Source organism: Cetorhinus maximus, chromosome 20 (assembly GCF_964194155.1).
Source record: "Cetorhinus maximus chromosome 20, sCetMax3.hap1.1, whole genome shotgun sequence".
In the NCBI taxonomy this organism is placed as follows: domain Eukaryota; kingdom Metazoa; phylum Chordata; class Chondrichthyes; order Lamniformes; family Cetorhinidae; genus Cetorhinus; species Cetorhinus maximus.
Genome location: NC_135898.1, coordinates 58,236,396 through 58,257,761, shown reverse-complemented (window position 1 = coordinate 58,257,761; position 21,366 = coordinate 58,236,396). Strand labels below are relative to the sequence as shown.

Here is a 21,366-nt window from a genome sequence, read left to right as displayed (position 1 = left end):
GTCTAAATTGTTGTTCCCTTTACCATTTGGAATTCTTGTGAATTGTCCTGATGAGTGCAAGATGTAAAATGTCCCCTTTTTTTCAGCAAAACTCAACATTGAAAGAATGGCATTATATGTCCAAGATGTTTTTTGTAGGAATCTGGAGCTGTTGTTGTTCTGAAAACATTTCCGTTCTTCTTATTACCAGCAGCAATTTCAAGAGAGGGCAGTGCTGTTGAAGTTAGCTTGGTGAGTTGCTGCACTACATGCTACAAATAGCACATGATGCAGTTATTGTGTGTCAATGATAGTATGTGTGGATATTAAGTTCATGATAGGGGCTGTAATTTGTTCTATACTGGGAAGACGTTGAGCATTTTCAATGTTATTCCAACAAAAACTCGTAATTATATAGCATCATGAACATAGAGAAATGTCCCAAGATCCTTCACAGAGCTGCAAAGAGAAAACGGATGCCAAGCCAAAGAAGGAGACAGTATGACAGATGAACAAAATTTTGGTCAAAGGAGTGAATTTTAAGGATAGTTAATAAGAAAGAAGTGGAGAGGGGAAATGTTTATGGAAGAAATTCCAGGGCGTGATAAATAGATGATCTGAAGGTACAGGTGCCAATTGTACAGATGCAAAAGATGTTCAGGTATGGGACGGGGGCAGGTTTGAAGGGCTGGAGATTACTGAGGTAAGGAGGAAGAAAGCCATGGAAGAATTTAAACGCAAGACGAATCTTAAATTTAAGGTTTTTGTGGAGCATGGGCCAATACAAGTCATCAGGGATAAAGGTGATAAGTGAACACAAAAGGATATGTTGAGTTTTGGTTGAGCTAGAGTTTAGAAGCCATTATTACAATCCCTGCAGAGGCTGATAACTTTGAAAAAGCAATTCAAACTTACAGTAAATAGCTGAAAGAATGACACAAGATTTCATGTTTTAAGACAACTACTGTGACAAGACACTAAAAGCCCTATTGACTAAACAGTGTCTTTGTAGGCAACTTTTACATTAACCCACAAAACAGAACATCCCCCCCCTTTTCTTTTAACACAATTAAAAACACATTTCACAGGTATACTTTACACTGTCCTTCATGTAGACATTCAATTCTCTTAGAACTAGTCCAAAGTGATTCTTAACTCCTGCCAGTTTACTTCTGTTCTTTCCCTTTCTCAGTCTGAGAACTTCTAATCTCAGACTGTCTTTACGGTGAAAGGCTTTCTCTGGAGATTCTTCTTTTAGCGCAAGCTAGGCGAATCTTCCAGCCCGGTTTAAATTCTTCTAAATTTGGTCTTTTCAAACCCACAAGCTCCGACCTTCATTCCTGCACAGTGCACCACAGTATCTTGCTGCCTATAGCTGCTTTCCCTCTCCTTGTCTGTGAGTTTTCAGAGGTATCTTAGACCCTTCCCCTCTTAAAGCCCATCGCCATGGGAATGTGAATAATATGAGCCCTGTTTCGAGATAGAAATGCTGATTAGCTATTCTTGAGACCTCCAACTCTCTTTTATCTTGGAAGAAAAGGGACAGTTTAAAGTGGACTGTTTACAACCTGACATTCTCAACACTTTTCTGGCACTTTGGAGACACTCAGTCTATCCATTGTTAGCATATGGGCTGCTGCCATTGTCTCCAAGTGTAAACACCTTGCACCTTCTTCCCAGTAAAACAATTTGGGCCCCCCTTTAATCTCTAACAATCAAACTACCTAGGCTTGCTGTCAGGCTGACTTCAGAACAGGTCACATGACTATTTTCATTTTAGCTTAAATTAAAACACAGCTCTAAAACATAACAGAATCTGATAAACCTCTTAAATGTAACACCATCAACACAACAATGGCAATGGAGTTTGGAGGAGTCCAGGGCCTAGATGAGGGCTTCAACAGCAGATGAGCTGAGGTTGAGCAGAGGTACGTAATTTTATGGAGGTTGAAGTACATGGTCTTTGCAACGGAGAGGATATGGGGTTGAAAACTCAGTTGAGAGTTGAATAGGATGCCAATTCAGTTGGATACAGTGTCCAAGGAAGGGGATTGAGTAAGTAGCAATGTTGCAGAGTTGGGGACAAGGACATTGAACCACTCATTACAGAGTACCAGTCTTTACTCAACTTCTGTAGCTATTGATATGGCTGATCCAGGTAGGCATCTGCTCAATGGCAACCACCCATCAAAATATTCATGGTGGAAGTTTATGTGATGATGGTACCATTAAAGGTCAGGGAGAGGTGTCACAGCCTTTTGTTGTTGGGAAATGCAAAATGCCTGGAACTTGTGTGGCACTAACATTCCCTACCACTTGTCAACCCAAGCATGTATTTTGTTGGCTTAGGCTGCTTCATGATACAAGAAATTGAGAATGGAATTGAACTTTATGGAATAGTCAGTGAGCGGCCCAATTTCTGGCATTATCATTTAGGAAATATCACCAATGAAGCAGCTGAAGATGGCCATGCCAAGGATGCTTCCCCAAGAAATCCCTACAGCAGCTCATGTTGCTGCAGTCGTTGGCCTCTGACAACTAGGAGATAAAGATGGTTATAATGAGCAGAAACCCCAAATGCCCCATCCTATTCTCTCTACTATGCTTGCCTGGCGGGAGCAATCTTGCCAACCTCCTACCGTCCTTTTCATCGCCCCCAGCTCTGGCCCTGTAGAAGCTGCCAGTGAATTAGCTATTATCTCCCCTCTCTGCTTCTCCTTTCAAAACAAACTTTAACTTGCAAAAAAGGTCTTTGCTTTCCATGAGCTTAGTGTGGATGATCACATTAACATCATGGTCTTGATGGAGACATGGCTGAGGGAAGATGGAACCTTCCCTCTGATAAAAGCTTCCCTGCTTGACTATACTTTTCACCACTTACCCTGCTCAAACCATTACATGCAGCCCTCATCTCTAAATCACACCTTGAGCTGACTCCCTGCTCCTATGGTAACTTCTCCTCCTTTGAACCTTATTCCACCCCACAGGCCTCTCATTCAGGCATCACACTAAGTTCCACACAGAGATATCTTCTCTGCCTTCTAATCTCAACCTCGACACCAAGTGAATCCTCGTCTTGATGATTTCAACTTCTATTTCAACAACCTCATGTTCTCTCCTCCAAGCTCACTGTCCTCCTTTCCTCCCTAACTCTCTCCCACCATATAAACAGGCCTACCTCGAGGTAGAAGATCAGTTATGTCCTCAAATGAATGGCAGAACAGGCTGGAAGAGCCAAATGACCTACTCCTGCTCCTATCTCTTACATTCTTTGATCATATCTTTGCATGAGTATTTTTCTCCTCCAACCTGCACAGTTGCACACCCACTTCTTTGTGCGTTCAGCCTGGAAGAAACTCTCCTTAAGTCACATACCACTGAATTTTCAATTTCCCATATGTCCAGCCTTTGGCCTACAATTCATCATGATAGTTATGCAGCTACCAATTTGCTAAATCACACTCTTTCCACCAACTCTGATGTAACCAAGCCCATAAAAACCATTACTTTCTCTCTCATCCAGGTGGCTCCCCTAGTATACCCCATCTATTCTCCCTCAAGTCCAATGCATATAGATTTGAATACACTTGACAGACAAATGGTCTCACTATCCATCATCAGATTGGGCTGAGCCAAATGGTGTTAATGAGTCCTGCTCTCTATTGTTAGAATTGCTCACTATTCAACGGCCAGTCAGGAATGCAAACATAACCTCTGGCTTCCTTTTACCACCACAAACTATTTTCTTAAACCACCCCTGGCTCCTCCATCCTCACCTACAACAAAAGGTGTGAAGAGCTCATGGACATTTTTGTCAAAGGTCAAGACCATCCATTCAGCTGCCTCTGCATTTTTCCTCCCTTCCTCTAGTCCACTGGGCCAAACTTTTCCTAAGGTCCCCAGCATTCTAGCCCCAAATGCATGTCTCTCTCTAGCTTCTACCCCATCTCCTGCCTTGTTCTTTACAAAGTTCAGTTTGTCCACAAGGCCTACCTCCTGCTTCTTTGATCCTACGTCAACCAAAATGTTGATCATCCAAGTTCCCCTCCAGGACCCATCGTCAGTTGATATTGTTAATGATTCCCTCTCCTCAGGGACTGCCTCTCCATCACCTTGCAAATATGCTGCCTTCACCTCTCTCAAAATAAGTCCCTTCACCTATCTGTCCTTACAAATTACTTCCCAAAATCTAACCTCCCTTTCCTTTCCAAAGTCCCTGAATGTGGCGCTGCCTACCAAATTCATGCCCATCTTTCCCTGATTTCAATGTATGAAACCCTCCAATCAGGTTTCCAGCCCTGCCAAAGTATTGAAATTGCCCTTAAAGTTACAAATGACATTCTGCGTGACGGTGACCATGGTAAAATGTCCTTCCTTCTCGACCCATCTGCAACACAACCTTCTCCAATGCCTCTCCTCTGTTGTTCAGTTGATTGGCTACAAATTCATAGACAAGAATGGAATCAGCGAATGACCTGAAACAGCTTCTCTTCCCACTCCGCTTTATTGCCTCTGTAGTTCAACCAAGGATCTATTGTTGCTCACTTCTATTTCTCATCTACAAGCTATCCCTTAGTGATATCATCCAAAAACATACCCAGCAGGTTGCACATGTACGCTGACAACACTCAGCTTATCGCACCGTCACCTCTCTGGACCCTTCCATTTTGTCTGATTTGTCAGACTGTCCTACGTTTAATTTTCTCCAAATATATATTGGGAAGACTGAATCCATTGTCTTTGGTCCTCGCCACAACCTGCATGCTCTGGTCTCCATTTTCACCCCAGGCAATTGTCTGAAGTTGACCCAGGCCACTCATAAACTTGCTGTTTTGTTTGACTTTGAGATTACCTTCGAATCACATATCCATTCCATCACCAAGGTTGGCTATTTGCACCTCCATAACACCACCTGATTCCCAGCCCTCAGCTCATCTACTGGTGAAACCCTCTCCCCTGCCTTTGTTATCTCTAGAATTGACTATTCCAATGCTCTCTTGGCTGGCCTTCCATCTTTCATCCTTTGTAAACTCGTGCTCATCCAAAATCTGTTGCCTATATCTTAACTCGCTCCAATTCTCATTAAACCATCAACTTGTGCTTGCTGCCCTACACCCACTCCCCCTCAAACAGTGCCTCAAATTCAAATTCTCATTCTTGTTTTCACGGCCCCTATCTCTAACCTCCTCCAGCCTTATAAAGCCTTTGAGATCTCAGCCCTCCTCCAATTCTGTTTAATGTGTTTAAGGGCCTGTCAGTGGGGAGCTTTTACAATTTTTAAAACTCTGACTTATACATTCAAACAAACAGGAAATGCAGAGTGGTAAATAAATGCTGAGGGTAAATTGTTAAAAACCAGAGATGCATATAAAATCGTAATAAAGCACCCAAAAAGAGCACAACCCTCTTCCTCACCTCAAACAACAGGTGGTAAACTTGTCATGAGAGCTCTCATACTTGGGACAGGGTAGGCGGGGTGGGGTCTGCTTTGTGGTTGGAACTTTGTTCGGGCGGCGGGATCAACATCAACAGGTAAGCACATTATGTCCTCATGCCTGTAATTCATTAAAACCCAAAAGTTTGCAGTCTTTCAACCAACGCGATTACAATCTTTTAGGCCTTGCTGATGCGCCAGAGCGAATTTGCAAGAAAATGAAGGGTGGCGGTGTCAACATGTCTATAATCGTGACAACGCACAGGTTAATATAAATGAAATAAGTGCTTCAATGCCTTTGCTATAAGTGGCTTACATTGGTCCAGCCCGAGGAGCCAGAGTAACGACCGCTGATATTCACTTGAAATCGATAAGGTAATTGCTTGAGAAGGTATACAACAGTGTGACAATCTACTGTACCTCATACAGAGTGGATCAGATCTTGTGAAGGAATTATAAATCAGAACTTTGTCTCTCAGAATTTACTAAAAGATAGCCAGCAAGGAGGGTATTGAACTATAAAACCTTACAGTACAAAAGGCCATTTGGCCCATCGTGTATGTGCTGTCCCTTGGAAAGAGTTATCTACAAGAATCATCTAGGGCACATAGTGGTCAGTTTTCCTGCACTTTGTTTTTATTTCAGATTTCCAGCTTCTGCCATATTTTGTTTTATTTACATAGTGGTCAGCAGTTTGAAAGCAGCTCTTAAAAGGGCTGCACTTAATACACATAAGACAACACCACCAGTGCAGTGCTCCCTCAGTAGTGCTCTGATATGTCAACCTAGATTAAGTGTTTAAGTTACTAGAGTGGGACATGAACCCACATCCTTGTGACTCGGAGGTGAGAAGGCATTCGATAAGGTGCAGGAAAATTCACGAGAATAGGTCCAGGAATGAGGCGCTTCAGTTAGGGGGATAGATTGGAGAAGCTGGGGCTGTTCTCCGTGGAGAGGAGAGGGTTGAGGGGAGATTCGGTGGGGGTGTTCAGAGTCGTGAGCAGTGTGGACGGAGTGGATGGGGAGAGGCTGTTCCCACTGGTGGAAGAGTCGGGTACGAGGAGGCACAGATTTTGGGTAGTTGGTAGGGGAAGCAATGACAACATGAGGAAAACCTTTCTCACACAGCGAATGGTTGGGGTCTGGAGTGCTCTGCCTGGATGTGTGCTGGAGGCACAAGTCATGGAATCCCAGTCATGGGATTCAGGGGGGAATATGATCAATATCTGAAGGGTAAAAATTTTCAGGGCTCTGGGGTAAGGATTCGGAGGTGCTCTAGGCGAGTCGCTCTTGTAGAGAGCTGGCATGGACATGATGAGCTGAATGGCCTCCTTCTGTGCTGTAACCATTCTATGATTCTGGCCTCTTGCAATCCTTAATTTTAACTGCTCCATTAATGGCAGTCATGGCTTTCAGACATCTAGGTTGTAAGTTCTGGAATTCCCTCCCTAAACCTCTCCACCACTCTACTCTGTCTTCTTTCAAGGTCCTGCTTAAAACCTCTCTATGATCAGGCTTTTGGCTATATGCCCTGATATCTCCTTCTGTGGCTCAGTGTTAATAATGCTTTCATTGAAACCACTCTTGTTAAGCACCCTGAAACATTCGAGACATCAAGAAAATGTGAAATTGTCCATTTTGGCAAGAATAAAAGAGAAGTATATCATCTAAATGGTGAGAGATTGTAGAGCTCTGAGGTGCAGAGGGATCTGGATGTCCTAGTGCATGAATCACAAAAGGCTATTATGCAAGTACAGCAAGTAGTTAGAAAACCTAATAGAATGTTATCATTTATTGCAAGGGGAATTGAATACAAAAGTAGGGAGGTTATGCTTCAGTTGTACAAAGCACTTGTGAGACCACATTTCAAGTACTGTGTTCAGTATTGGTCACCTTATTTAAGGAAGGGTGTAAACGCGTTGGAAGCAGCGCAGAGGTGGTTTACCAGACTAATACCTGAAATGGGTGGGTTGTCTTACGAAGACAGGCTGGACAGACTAGGCTTGTATCCGCTGGAGTTTAGAAGAGTAAGAGGCGACTTGGTTGAAACATTTAAGATCCTGAGGGGTCTTGACAGGGTGGATGTGGAGAGGATGTTTCCTTTTGTGGAAGAATCTAGAACTAGGGGGTCACTGTTTAAAAATAAGGGGTCGCCCATTTACAACAGAGATGAGGTGAAATTTTTTTTCACTCAGAGGGTCATGAGTCTTTGGAACTCTCTTCCTGAAAAAGCAATGGAAGCAGAGTCTTTGAATATTTTTAAGGCAGAGGTGGATAGATTCTTGGTAAGCAAGGGGGTGATAGTGTTATCAGGGGTAGGTGGGATGCAGATTTCAGGTTACTATCAGATCAGCCATGATCTTATTAAATGGTGGAACAAGTTTGAAGGGCTGAATGGCCTACTCCTTGGTCGTATGTTCATATTCTGTTATATTAGAAGTGTTATATAATTACAAGTTGTTGCCGGCATTGACGTCAAGTGAGTCTAGTCAAAGGACAGGTTTCCCTTTGACCCTAAATTAGCTTAGTCTTTTAGAATTTCTTGGTGCTATCCTGTCAATGGAAGCTACTCTTACCTCTCAAGCATTCTTCTCATTTTCCATTCTGGAACAAGATTGTGATGAAATCTATAGCCAAGTGCGATGCAATTAAGAAGAAAAGGTACCATTCCGCAAATAAGATATAGAACGAATAGACTATGAGACAGCCCAATCCCCTACTTTATAAAACTCAAATGATTGAGAATTTAAGGAACTCAACCTGATAATATATGTGGGCTTTAATACAAAATGCAAAGTGCAAAATACCTTTTAGTTATATTCTGTAAATTAAGACATGCATTTTGCAACACGTTGCAATTATTTGTATACTGAAAAGTTCATAATTGTGCAAACTTTTTCTTATTTTATATGTTGTTTTTATTTTAATGCTTGTGTATAACTACGTTATGAATTATGATTACTTGTTTTATTTGTATCATTATCGCAATTTGGCACATATCGCCATGATTTTTTGCAATAAACTTTTTCACACAGCAAGTAGTTAGGGTTTGGAATGCACTGTCTGGAAGTGTGGTGGAGACAGGTTCAATTGAGGCATTCTAGAGGACATTGGATGATTATTGAAATAGAAACAATGCGCAGGGTTACGGAGAAAAGGCAGGAGATTGACACTAAGTTAAAGTGTTCAGACAGCTGGTCCAGACACAATGAGCTGAATGGCCTCCTTCTACACCATAAGAATTCTGTATTCTGATTCTGTGATTAAACCAATTATCTAATTATCTAAGTGGCTCTAGCAAAACCTGAACTGAGCATCGGTGAGATACTTACAAGTGATTGGGTACCACTGGATGGCACTATTGGTGACTTAAATGCACTTTACTGCTGATCAGGAGGAGCTGAATAGGACATTAACCATCTGGATTTGACGTGCTTCGTGAAGTGGACAATCTTCCATACTGTCACATAAATGCCAACAACATAACTGTATTACAGCAGCTTTGCTGGAGGGAGTGTTACTTCTGTGGCATAGGTCTTCTATACTAAAGTGGGATGTTGTCTTGGTCCATGGCTTTGTTGTGTCCAGTGCACCCAGAGAGATGGAGTGATCCAAATTGGTTGTATGATCCAAATTGGTTGTACACTGGCATCTATAATGGTTACTTCTTGGAGCAGAGCCAGAGCAGGGTTATCCACTCAACACTTTTGGCTGAAAACATTAACAAGTACTTTGGCCTTGCACTCGCATGCTGGGCCCTATAATAGTTGAAAATGGAGATATTAATGAAGGCTCCACCTCCCAAAAGTTGCTTGTTACAGTAAAATTGGAGAACTTTTAATCATTTTCAAATATAGTGCAGGTAAGCTACAATCAGCCAAAGGTGAGAATATGGTAGTTCAAAAACAAATTAAAAGGCGTTATCGTTCTATCAGAGTAAGCCATTCTAACACTATCAGACTTGTTACGATCCAGTTAGGGACCAGTAGCTTTTTGTTCAAAGTAGACAAAATTTAAAATCCCTGGCGCTTACTAAGAGAATAAAGCCACAGGATTCCACGGTTTTCAAACAAAATAAACATTACTATACAAAGTCAGAAAAGTAAAACAATTTAAATCTATCTTATACTCCAACATTCAGAATAACATGAGGTACATGTGAATTAACAGGCAAACTGGTCGAACACACTACACAATAAATGGCAGATGCAACCAAGGCAGATCTTACGGAATTCTCAGCAACCTACCCAGACATGAGTGTCCACTGTGAGTAGTACAATCTCACTAAAACTCTGTCTCCCTCATGAGGGATTTCAAGTCTTTACTTTTGAACATCTAGTCTCTGAATTCCCTCCAAATGTCACTCCAACTTGGACTGCTTCAATGACTGCTCACCTCCTGATGGTTTAATCTTTCCTCCTGAGATTCTGCCAACAAGAGTGCTTTTGCTGCTTGGAGCCCCATCTTCAGCTTCTCAACACCCTGCAGTTTCTCTTTCTGGTGGCTCCTATCAGTAGTCTCCCTCTCTGGGTTTTCTCTCTCTGTCCCAGGATTCCCATTGTTATAGCGCCAAACCAGGTCCTGCGATTGTTATTTTCATGCCACACAGGCACACTTCACAATCCATGCAGCTATCAAAAGAATGCCATAAACTGAGCAAACATGGCCTGTCACCCTGCTGCAATCCATGCATGTGCCAGAGCTCTTGGACCTGCCAGAAAATGGAGTCCCCGGTCTCTGCCCAGAACAAGACAAGTCCACATTTCTTAACAAACTTAAATATGTAAACCATCAGCTAAATGACTCAAACAAAAGAAACAGACAGTGAGAATTAGCAGAAGCTCTTGAAGTAAAAAGCTTGCTGTGGCAGAGATTCTAGGTTTGAACTTCTGAAGCAAGCTATGAAGATCATTATGTCAGGGAGTGGTGTGAGCACATTTCAAACCCTTGTATATTTCAAAAGGTTCAGTCAGCAACCTGGAATCCTCTACTACAACACTGTCATCATGCTGTATGTGTGTACAGCTCACAAACCTTGCACCACACCAGCTTTTATCATGACTTAATCACTTACCTTGAATGGGTTTGGTGTATTCCTGAATCTCGCATCTTGCTGCTCCTGTAGCCACATCCCAAACTATGATCTTTCCTACAGTATCTGCAGATGCCAAGCGCAGGGAATATGGAGAGCCAATACTGTGGTGGTAGTTTTCTCTAGCCCACTTTACCTGTTCAAATTAAAGCAGATGCTGGAATTAGGCGTAAAAACAGAAAAATGCTAGAAATATATAGTGTCTCAATCAGCATCTGTAGAACAAGTTATGATATTTTGTGTGCAATTCATCAGAATTCAATTAAGACTTGTTAGCCATTAGACGGTAGGTCCAATAGCTGCCAAAGCAAAGGCTAGCAGATTAAAAACAACACATTACATGACAAATGCCAGTTAGAATCAGCTAATGAAATATCTCTACAAGAAACTGTCTGTATGCCAAAGTTAAGAACAGTAAGCATAAATGGATGTCAAAGTACATTCACCTAGATAAGATCTTCCAACATCACCAACAGCATGCCACAAAAGTCTAGATTATCAGCAAGTATGTCGAAACATATTGAGGAGTCTATAGGTCCTGCATTAATATTTGTGACTCATAGCTCTAAACATAATCACATAGACTTTGAAAACATAGAATTAGCCTCTGGTGACAATAGCATCTTCTACCCTAGCTCAGGGTTCTCTTTAAACAAAGAGCACCATAACTCTAAGAATTACGTTAAACATCAATGAGCTTTTTGAAGGAAAGCTTTATTATGAAGCTAGGTTAACAGTATGAAAGATAGTATTTTATGCTCCTATACAACGTTTGACTACCAGTTAGAGAAGAAAAGCCCACAGGTTGCATCATAGTAGAAAGTCGCTTTCCATTTGTTATTTCCAATCTGGAAGGGGATATTTTCCAAGTTTCCCTCACTTTCCCTGCCACGGTGGCCCAGCATTTCACAACTCTCTTCACACCCACAGCTACTCCGTTAATACAAGTTCTGTGAGCAGCCCAGTGGATCTTGAAGCAATTATCACCCATACTCCCACTCCAAACAAAAGTAAAGCATTATGCACATCAAATAAAAACAGCTCTGACCAACATTACTTTGAACAAAAGATTTACATCAGCACAAAAAAACACTCCATCCCTAAGATTTAACTTGCAAATTAACATCAATTCATCTAATAGAAAAATGTCAGCCCCTGTGCAGCAGCCACTGGGATGCACACTGTTGGATTAATTATATAGATGGTACAGCCAGATAAGAGAAATCTAAGAGAAGTCTGAGTTCATAATTTGCAATCCCATCATATTTTTTCCACATCTAGTCCCTTTGAATTGGTTAAATGAGGACAAACATTGCCCCTATAGCTGATAATTATCCAAGTCAATTGTTGCAGACAGGTTTCCTTTCAGATAAAAGCAAAAAACTGCAGATGCTGGAAATCCAAAACAAAAACAAAAACACCTGGAAAAACTCAGCAGGTCTGGCAGCATCTGCAGAGAGGGACACAGTTAACGTTTCGAGTCCGAATGACCCTTCAACAGAACTAAGTAAAAATAGAATAAATATTTCACCTCTCTTCTATTTTTACTTAGTTCTGTTGAAGGGTCATTCGGACTTAAAAAGTTAACTGTGTCCCTCTCCGCAGATGCTGCCAGGCCTGCTGAGTTTTTCCAGGTATTTTTGTTTTTGTTTTGGATTTCCAGCATCCGCAGTTTTTTGCTTTAATATTTATATACCATTCATGTTTGTTGTGTTCTTTACTCCCTAAACACTGTGGGGAAATCACTTCTCAGGGTGGATTTTATTTTTCAGCCACTAAAACTAACTGGTCAGTAAATAGTGATTCATCTTTAGCCATAATAATGATCAAACCACAATCCTACAATTAACAGTATTCATTTTTGCAGAGATTTATCAATTTGTGAATCCTTAGCGCCTTCACAAATGCTGACAAATTCACATTGGTGTATCAAAGACACCTTCCTAAGTAATGTTACTTAACTGATTTTCCCTACACTCAAGCCACACACACAGTAAATAGACCACAAATTAATAACTGAGTTATCGTGATGTGCTCTCTATCTCTGATCTTCAATGGATATTTCAATACGCAGATCTCCTTAAAAAGCAAGTGGAGAACATCCAGACCTTTGATGATGGTACTTGTTAATGGGATCCCCAAAAATCACCAGATTCTCTCCATTTATGAGCTTCTTTTTGATTTAATGTCAATTATACTTTCTAGCATAATAATTATATTTTGCTAAATTTTCAGTGCACAAGTTGATAGCTTTGAGGACAAAACAATTATAGAAATACAAGCTATTTTATTACCATCTGCTGCTCATATATTACATCTTTCTACAAACTCATTCATTTCTTCCCACCCATGTGAATAATAATCTCTGATGTCCTTGGCATAAAAGAGCACAAAATTAATTAAGCCAATTAAATCACTAGCTTTATTTAAATGACAAGCATGGTGCAAAATATCATCACTTGATGATATGCATAATTAAAATCTGATTAACAGCTGATGAATGTTGACTAGCATAGAGTCATAGTCATAGAGGTCTACAGCACAGAAAAAGGCCCTTCAACCCATCAAGTCTGCGCCAGTCAAACAAGTACCTAACTATTCTAATCCCATTTTTCAGCACTAGGCCCACAGCCTTGTATGCCATGGCATCGCAAGTGCGCATCCAAATACTTCTTAAATGTTATGAGGGTTTCTGCCTCTACCACCCTTTCAGGCAGTGAGTTCCAGATTCCCACCAACCTCTGGGTGAAAAAATTCTTCCTCACATCCCCTCTAAATCTCCTGCCCCTTACCTTAAATCTATGCCCCCTAATTATTGATCCCTCCACCAACGGGAAAAATTCCTTCCTGTCTACCCTATCTATGCCCCTCATAATTTTATACACCTCAGTCATGTCCCCCTCAATCTCCTCTGCTCCAGGGAAAATAATCCCAGTCTATCCAATCTCTCCTCATAACTAAAACTCTCCAGCCCAGGCAACATCCTGGTAAATCTCCTCTGCACTCTCTCTAGTGCAATCACATTCTTCCGATAATGTGGATTCCAGAACTGCACGCAATGCTCTAGCTGTGGCCTAACCAGAGTTTTATACAGTTCCAGCGTAACCTCCCTGCTCTTGTATTCTATGCCTCGGCTAACAAAGGCAAGTATCCCTTCTGTCTTCTTAACCACCTTATCTACCTGTCCCGCCACCTTAAGGGGCCGGTGGACATGCACACCAAGGTCCCTCTGATCCTTGGTACTTCCCAGGGTCCCACCATTCATTGTGTATTCCCATGCCTTGTTTGTCCTGCCCAAGCGCATCATTTCACACTTATTAGGATTAAATTCATTTGCCACTGATCAGCCCATCTGACCAGCCCGTCTATATCCTCCTGTAATCTAAGGATATCCTCCTCACTATTTACCACCAGACCAATTTCCGTGTCATTCGCGAACTTACTGATCAACTCTCCTACATTCAAGTCTAAAGCGTTTATATATACCACAAACAGCAAAGGACCCAACACCGATCCCTGTGGAACCCCAATGGACACAGGCATCCAGTCACAAAAACACCCCTCGACCATCACCCTCTGCTTCCTGTGACTCAGCCAATTCTGGATCCAATTTGCCAAATTGCCTTGGATCCCATGGGCTCTTACCTTCGTTATCAGTCTCCCATGTGGGACCTTATCAAAAGCCTTGCTGAAGTCCAAGTAAACTGCATCAAATGCATTGCCCTCATCTACATACCTGGTCACCTCTTCGAAAAATTCAATCAAATTGGTAAGACATGACCTCCCCTTAACAAAACCATGCTGACTGTCTTCGATTAATCCCTGCCTCTCCAAGTGTAGATTAATTCTGTCCCTCAGAATTGCTTCCAATAGTTTCCCCACCACTGAGGTTAGACTCCAAGGTCCCAGTGTCCCAAAAATCTAAAGCCCTCCCTCCTGCACCATCTCTCCAGCCATGCATTCATATGGACTAACCTCCTATTTCTATACTCACTAGCGTGTGGCACTGGAAGTAATCCAGAAATTACTATCTTTGAGGTCCTGTTTTTTAATCTGTTTCCTTGCTCCCTAAATTCTGCTTGCAGAACCTCATCCCTCTTTCTACTTATGTCGTTGGTACCAACATGTGCCACGATCTCTGTATGTTTGCCCTCCCCCTTTAGAATACCCTGCAGCCGTTCAGTGACATCTTTGACCCTGGCACGAGGGAAGCAGCATACCATCCTGGAGTCACGGCCGCAGAAACGCCTGTCTGTTCCCCTTACTATCGAGTCTCCTACCACTATTGCTCTTCCCCTCTTTTCCTCCCCTGTGCAGCTGAGCCACTCTCAGTGCCATGAGCATGGCTGTACTCCCCAGAGGAACCGTCACGCTCACCGTTTACCAACACAGAAAAACGGTTCTCAAGCGAGATGCACCCTTACCTTTCCTTAGCTTAATCTATTTTAATTTAGCTAATCTATTTTAAACTGGAGATCTACTTTAAACTTACCCACTACTCACCAATCAGCTCTCACTTTTGTGCTGACGTCACTTTTTGAAGCTTCCCCGCACTTGCGCTGGTTCTGATCTCTCCGCCGCGCTCTCGCGCTGTCTTGTGATGTCACTTGTTATTTTCAACAAGAGCTGACTGCAGGACACTCTTCCCAGGCTGCTTCACAGCAATGCTGACTGCAGGACACTCTTCCCAGACTGCTTCACAGCAATGCTGACTGCAGGACAATCTTCCCAGACTGCTTCACAGCAATGCTGACTGCAGGACACTCTTCCCAGACTGCTTCACAGCAATGCTGACTGCAGGACACTCTTCCCAGACTGCTTCACAGTAATGCTGACTGCAGGACACTCTTCCCAGACTGCTTCACAGCAATGCTGACTGCAGGACACTCTTCCCAGACTGCAGGACACTCTTCCCAGACTGCTTCACCGCAATGCTGACTGCAGGATACTCTTCCCACACTGCAGGATACTCTTCCCAGGCTGCTTCATCGCGATGCTGACTGCAGGACACTCTTCCCAGTTTCAGAACAATGTTAACTGCTTTCAGGGAGGTGCCAAACACTGAAACAGAAGCAACACATTGCAAACACTGGCAATCTGAAATTTTTAGACTTCAAATCTAACTTGAAATAATCAGTAGGCCAGGCATAATCTTTGGACAAGACACAGGCGGTTGAGGGGGTGGGGGTGGAGAGTGAATATTTTGTGTCATTGGCCCAAAACATTAACCATACCTTCTTCTCTCCAAAGTTGCTGCCTGACCTGCTCAATATTTCCAGCATTGTCTGCCAAACATCAAATCCATGATTAGCTCCACAATCCAATAGTAAAATAAACATACAACATCACTAACAGAATATATTGCTGCAAACTATTTTATGCCTCATAACTTCTGAAAATGAAAGCACCTGCAGGAACACATAGGACTGGATTCTGTGGTCAGCGACAAACAAACAGCTCCAGCCATTCATTACAAGTCCAATTGGCCCACAAGTTTTCTATGACTTTTACAGTGGTGGTTATTGGAAATAAAAATCAGCATGGCACCCTCTACAGTGGATCTGTGAATAGGGCAAGCAGCAGTATATCCCCTTAATCAAATTAAAGAATCATTACTGAGATATGCAGCATCTGAATCAGGAACTGTAAGCTTAAATATTTAATTCAATGTAAAATCATACAAGAGTTTTTTAAAAATCTCCAACAATAATTAAAATCTGAAGGAATGAGACTCCACAAGTGTAAAAGTAAATTTTTAGTGCCAGAGTGGTTGTTTGGCAGTAAACAACTTACCACACTTTTAAAAAATTACTCAGACTTGAATGGACAAGCCCTAACTTGTATTGGCATGTTCAGTAGATATCTGTCACGCAAGTACCCCAACTTCAAACCTTTGCATATGTTTGAACACTGAGTCTTCAACGAGGTACTGATATAGCAGGGCAACTTGGATTGCAACTTCCAGATTTCTGCGTTTAATTGTGCACGTACATACATCAGAAGTTGCCCAATATACTCCTTAATAACCGTAAGCAGTGTTAAGAACAGGAGAACAAGGACAGGAATAGGCCATTCAGCCCTTGAGTTTGCTCTGCCATTCAACAAAATATTGGATGATCTTCTGTTTTAGCTACACCTTCATGCAGTATCCCCATATCCCTTGGTATCCAAAAATATTTCATCTCTGACAAATATATTCCATGACTGAGCATTCACAGCTATCTGCGATAGAGAATTCTAAAGGTTCACAACCCTTTATATGAAGAAATTTCTTATAGAATCATAGAAAATTTATGGCACAGAAAGAAGCCACTTAGCCCATCGTGTCTGTCAGCCGAAAAATTAACCCCCCAGCCTAATCCCACTTCCCAGCATTTGGTCTGTAGCCGGACCTCACCTCCGTGCTAAAGGGCTAACTCTTTATTGTGACATGGTGACTAGTTCTAGATTCCCCAGGTAAGAAAAACATCCTCCCAACATCTACATGGTCAAGCCCTTTAAGATTTTATTTGTTTCAATGAGATAACTTTTCCATCATTCTAAACTGCAGGAAATATTACAGAATCGCAGAATGGTTGTTGCACAGAAAAACAGCATTCTGCCTGTCATCCGCATCCACAGTAGCTTTTAGCTTATTGTTTTTATTCTGCCTGTCATGTCTGTGCTGACTCTCTGAAGGAACAGTTCACCTAGTGCCATTCCCCCATCTTTTCCACATAGCCCTGCATATTTTTCCTTTTTAAATAATCCAATTCCCTATTGAATGCCTCGATTGAACCTGCCTCCACCACACTCTCAGACAGTGCATTCCAGATCCTAACCTCTCGCCGAGTGAAACCGTTTCTTGTCATGTCACCATTGCTACTTCTGTCAATTACCTTTAATCTGTGCTCTCTGGTTCTCGATCCTTCCAGCAATGGGAACAGTTTCTCACTATCTACTCTGTCCAGGACCCTCTTGATTTTGAATACCGCTACCAAATCTCTCAATCTTCTGTTCTCCAAGGAAAACATTCCTAATTTCTCCAATCTGCCTGTGTAACTTAAGTTCCTCATCCCTGGAACCATTTTCATGAATCTTTCTGCACTCTCTCTCTATTGCTTTCACATCTTTCCTACAGTGTGACGGCCAGAACTCGATGCAATATTCCAGTTGAGGCAAACCATTGTTTTATTCAAGTTTAATATAATTTCATTGCTTTTGACTCCATGTCCCTATTAGTAAAGCTTAGGATGCTGCGTGCTTTATTAATCGATCTCTTACCTGTCTTGCCACCTTCAATGATTTATGTACAAATATTCTCACCAGTTTATCACTAGTGAAGCTGAAAGGTTAAAACGGATAAGTGGAAATGCTGAGTAATTAAAAGTTAAAGGATCAGTATGCTTTAATATTAGACTAAAGCCTTTTATGTTAAAGAAATTGCTGAAGAGTTTCCTTTTAAATTTGCCAGCAGTAGGATCCAATTATTTGCTACTAAAATATTGCATTATAGTATGAATGTATGCAATAAATTAGCAGATGCACTTCAAATCTAGCTAATATCCTTTCTAAATGGTCAAGTTTAACTGGGAAGAAAGGCGAACAACTGGTGTTATCCTTGATAACAGATTTTCAATATAATCACAATCTAACACAAACAGGGACAATAATGATTACCTTCACAACACTTGCTTTGTGCCGTTCCAGAACCTGAATTGTTTGCGACGTGCTTGGATCAATTATCAATACAAGTGAATGACAACCATGGGCAATTAAACCTTGCCAACCCCTGGAAGAAAAAAGTTAGTTAATTATTTACAGACCGAAAACAACAGTACATAAAACACTCCCATAAAAATGTCCCGCCAATTCAAGAACAAAGCTTTCTTAAAAGTTATACCTCCAAATCAAGCTGCCAATCAAATGTTAAATATTTGAAATAGTTGCGTATACCTTAAAATAAAACATATCACTGCCTGAATTCAATTAAAATGGCTATATAGATATCAACAATATGCTAAGGTTACTCTTCTGATTTCTCAATAACTTTAGCTTGTAAATTACATAATATAAATTAGGGATGAGAGAGAAGATCAGCCATGATCATAATGAATGGCTGGACAGGCTGCAAAGTCTACTCCTGCTACTTATGTTCTATGTTGAATTACAGATGCTAGTCTCATCCAAAGCAACAAGCCCAACTTAACGAGTAGAGCCTTGTTAACTTCAAGTTGCACAGTTCACTGGGAAAAAGCATTTTTCAGACAGTTTTTTATTCTTGATTCTGTTCATGTTGCACGCATGCTCAGAGCTCCACTGTCCTGGGCAGAGCACTAATTGGGAGCTGGCAGTGTAGGACATGATTATATTGCACTCTAAGAGATATGAAACTCTCAAGTGTGGCTTGCAGTCAGCAGCATCTAATTTACATTGTGAACTCCAAACTGCCTGATAGCAACGAGCACATGTTCATACAAGCGTAAGCTCTGCACGCAAACAGTAAATTTTAAATGGTTTCCTGAACATTAAATGCTTAATGCTATAAGGTGTCTAATAAGTTCAAAGGAAACCTAAAGATGTTTATAAACCCAGCTTGACACCGCACTGAAATTAGACCTTATATGTTGTTGATCCTAAGCAATGCAAGGTGGCCCCCATCAACAGCATCTCAACTAGATGCCTTCCAGTCAGAGTGGGACATGACAACAGTGTCTTTCCATCATTTATGCATCACTGCAAGCAGAAACACTCCTTTTGGCAGTACGAGGGAGACAGCATCGGCACCTTAAACCAGCACTGCTAATCCAGAGTTCCATCTATAAATAGTGGTGTTCTAGTATAAATTGGCCACTTAAAACCAACATTTCTTTTGTCCAATTTTTGGAGTTCACAATATAAAATGGATGTTGCTGAGTGCAAACCACTCTTGGCAGTTCCAGGCATCTTAGAATGCAATATAATTATGATATTGATCTCTCTCAGCCAAACTCACTGTAAAGTTCTAAGCAATGTTTAGGTTGATCCCTGGATTTCCCATATATCTTCACTCATGAAATTACCAATAAAAAGGATGAGAACACAAATCGCTCCATTATACAAATGTCTAATTCTGATCAGACAACAGATGAACTAATTATCACCACAGTGGCACAAGACAACATTAGAACTCCTGTTTGGAGGCCACGGAAATTCTTTGTTAAAGAGCAAATAATTTCTGACACCAACGACTGATACAAGAATATGTAATTGTTAGACTTATAATCCTCTACAGGTTAAAGCCAGGTCAGCATTTTAATATGAAGCTGGTTAATAAGTCTATAGCAATACAGGTTACAAAAACAGAAACAGAAAAAAAGATCACTGTCTTCACCCCACAGGACCAGTCATTAAAAAGCTCCAGGACAGTTCTATGAACTTGTCAGGCCAGAGTGCTACTACCCAACATTTAAACAATAAGCTCCCTGCATTAAAAGCACTAAAACTGGGAATCTAATTACAACCCTTCGGAAGGACTGTTTTTTTTATAGTTCCATTAATAAAATTTTTAGAAGTTTTACAATGAAATAATCAGTGACTCAACATTTAATGTCTGCTGGTACTAACAGGCTACGGAAAGGCACATTTTCCTTGCCACACTGAGTCATCAGGCCAGATTTCACTGTCAAAATAACGACGAGACCAATGGTGTGCTCTGTTATTTATGCATAAATGGTACAACAGTTTCAGGCAAGGAGAAAATGCATGTTTTTCAGGAATATTCCAAATTTACTATCCTCGTCACCATTAGCTTTGCAAAGGCAGCATCTCGCTGTGTGGTTCACTATTGGCAAGCATTGAATGTCCTGAAGTTGCTGTATTTGCACAATAAATACAAACTAAACATGTCACAGATTGTTAGGGCTATCAATTAGAAGCAAAGGTACACTTTTGAAGATGTGATAAATGTTAATAACTGTTAATCAAGCTATCTGAGCTTGAAAATTAACTAAGTAGGAAATATTCAGGTCGCATTGCTTTTAAAAATGTCAAATTTAATTTATATTTCTAACTTATCCTGTCTCTTCTTTCTCTCTCAAATATTTTAAATTTCAATTCTCTCAAATCTTTCTTTCCATACCTGATTTGAAATTAAATTCACTCCTGTCAATTGACATGTGGAATTGTGATATAGTAGCCACCACTGAGACGTGGTTGAGGGAGGAGCAGGATTAGCAGCTCAACATTCTGGGATATAGAATCTTCAGGTGAGACAGGGAAGGGGGTAAAAGAGGAGGAGGCATTGCATTATTAGTTAAGGAGTCAGTTACTGCAGTAAGAAGAGATGAAATCTTGGAGGGGGCATCGAATGAAGCTTTATGGGCAGAGCTTAGGAATAAAAAAGGGGCAGCCACATTGTTAGGTGCTTTTTTATAGACCCCCAGATAGTCAGCGGGAAATTGAGGAGCAAATATGTGCACAATTTTCAGAGGTGTGTAAAAACAATAACAATAGGGTAATTATATTAGGTGATTTCAACTTTCCCAACATTAATTGGGATAGACATAGTGTTAAGGGCTTGGACGGAGTGGATTTCTTGAAATGTGTACAGGAGAACTTTTTAGGTCAATATGTAGGGGGCCAACAAGGGACAGCACAGTGCTGGACCTAATTCTGGGGTATGAAGCCAGACAGGTGGTTGAGGTGGTGGTGGGGAGCATTTTAGTGATAGCAACCATAACATGGTACAATTTAAGCTTGTTATGGACAAAGAAATAGATAAGTTGCAAAAAAATGTTTTGGATTGGGGGAGAGTGGAATTTAGTAAAATAAGGCAGGATCTGGCCAAGGTAAAATGGGAACAGCTACTTGTGAAGAAATCTACAGAGGAGCAGTGGGGGGA

At 41.2% G+C, this 21,366-nt stretch overlaps 1 protein-coding gene across 1 annotated transcript in view; it reads right to left on the bottom strand.

Annotated features, from left to right (window-relative positions):
• wdr11 (WD repeat domain 11) overlaps positions 1-21,366 on the bottom strand; it is a 121,208-nt gene that overhangs the window by 91,541 nt on the left and 8,301 nt on the right. The window contains exons 2-3 of the mRNA XM_078564772.1: positions 18,165-18,276; positions 10,488-10,641 (exon numbers count right to left, since the gene is read on the bottom strand). Coding sequence (XP_078420898.1) covers positions 10,488-10,641; positions 18,165-18,276 — 266 coding nt within the window. The remainder of the gene's footprint in view (positions 1-10,487; positions 10,642-18,164; positions 18,277-21,366) is intronic.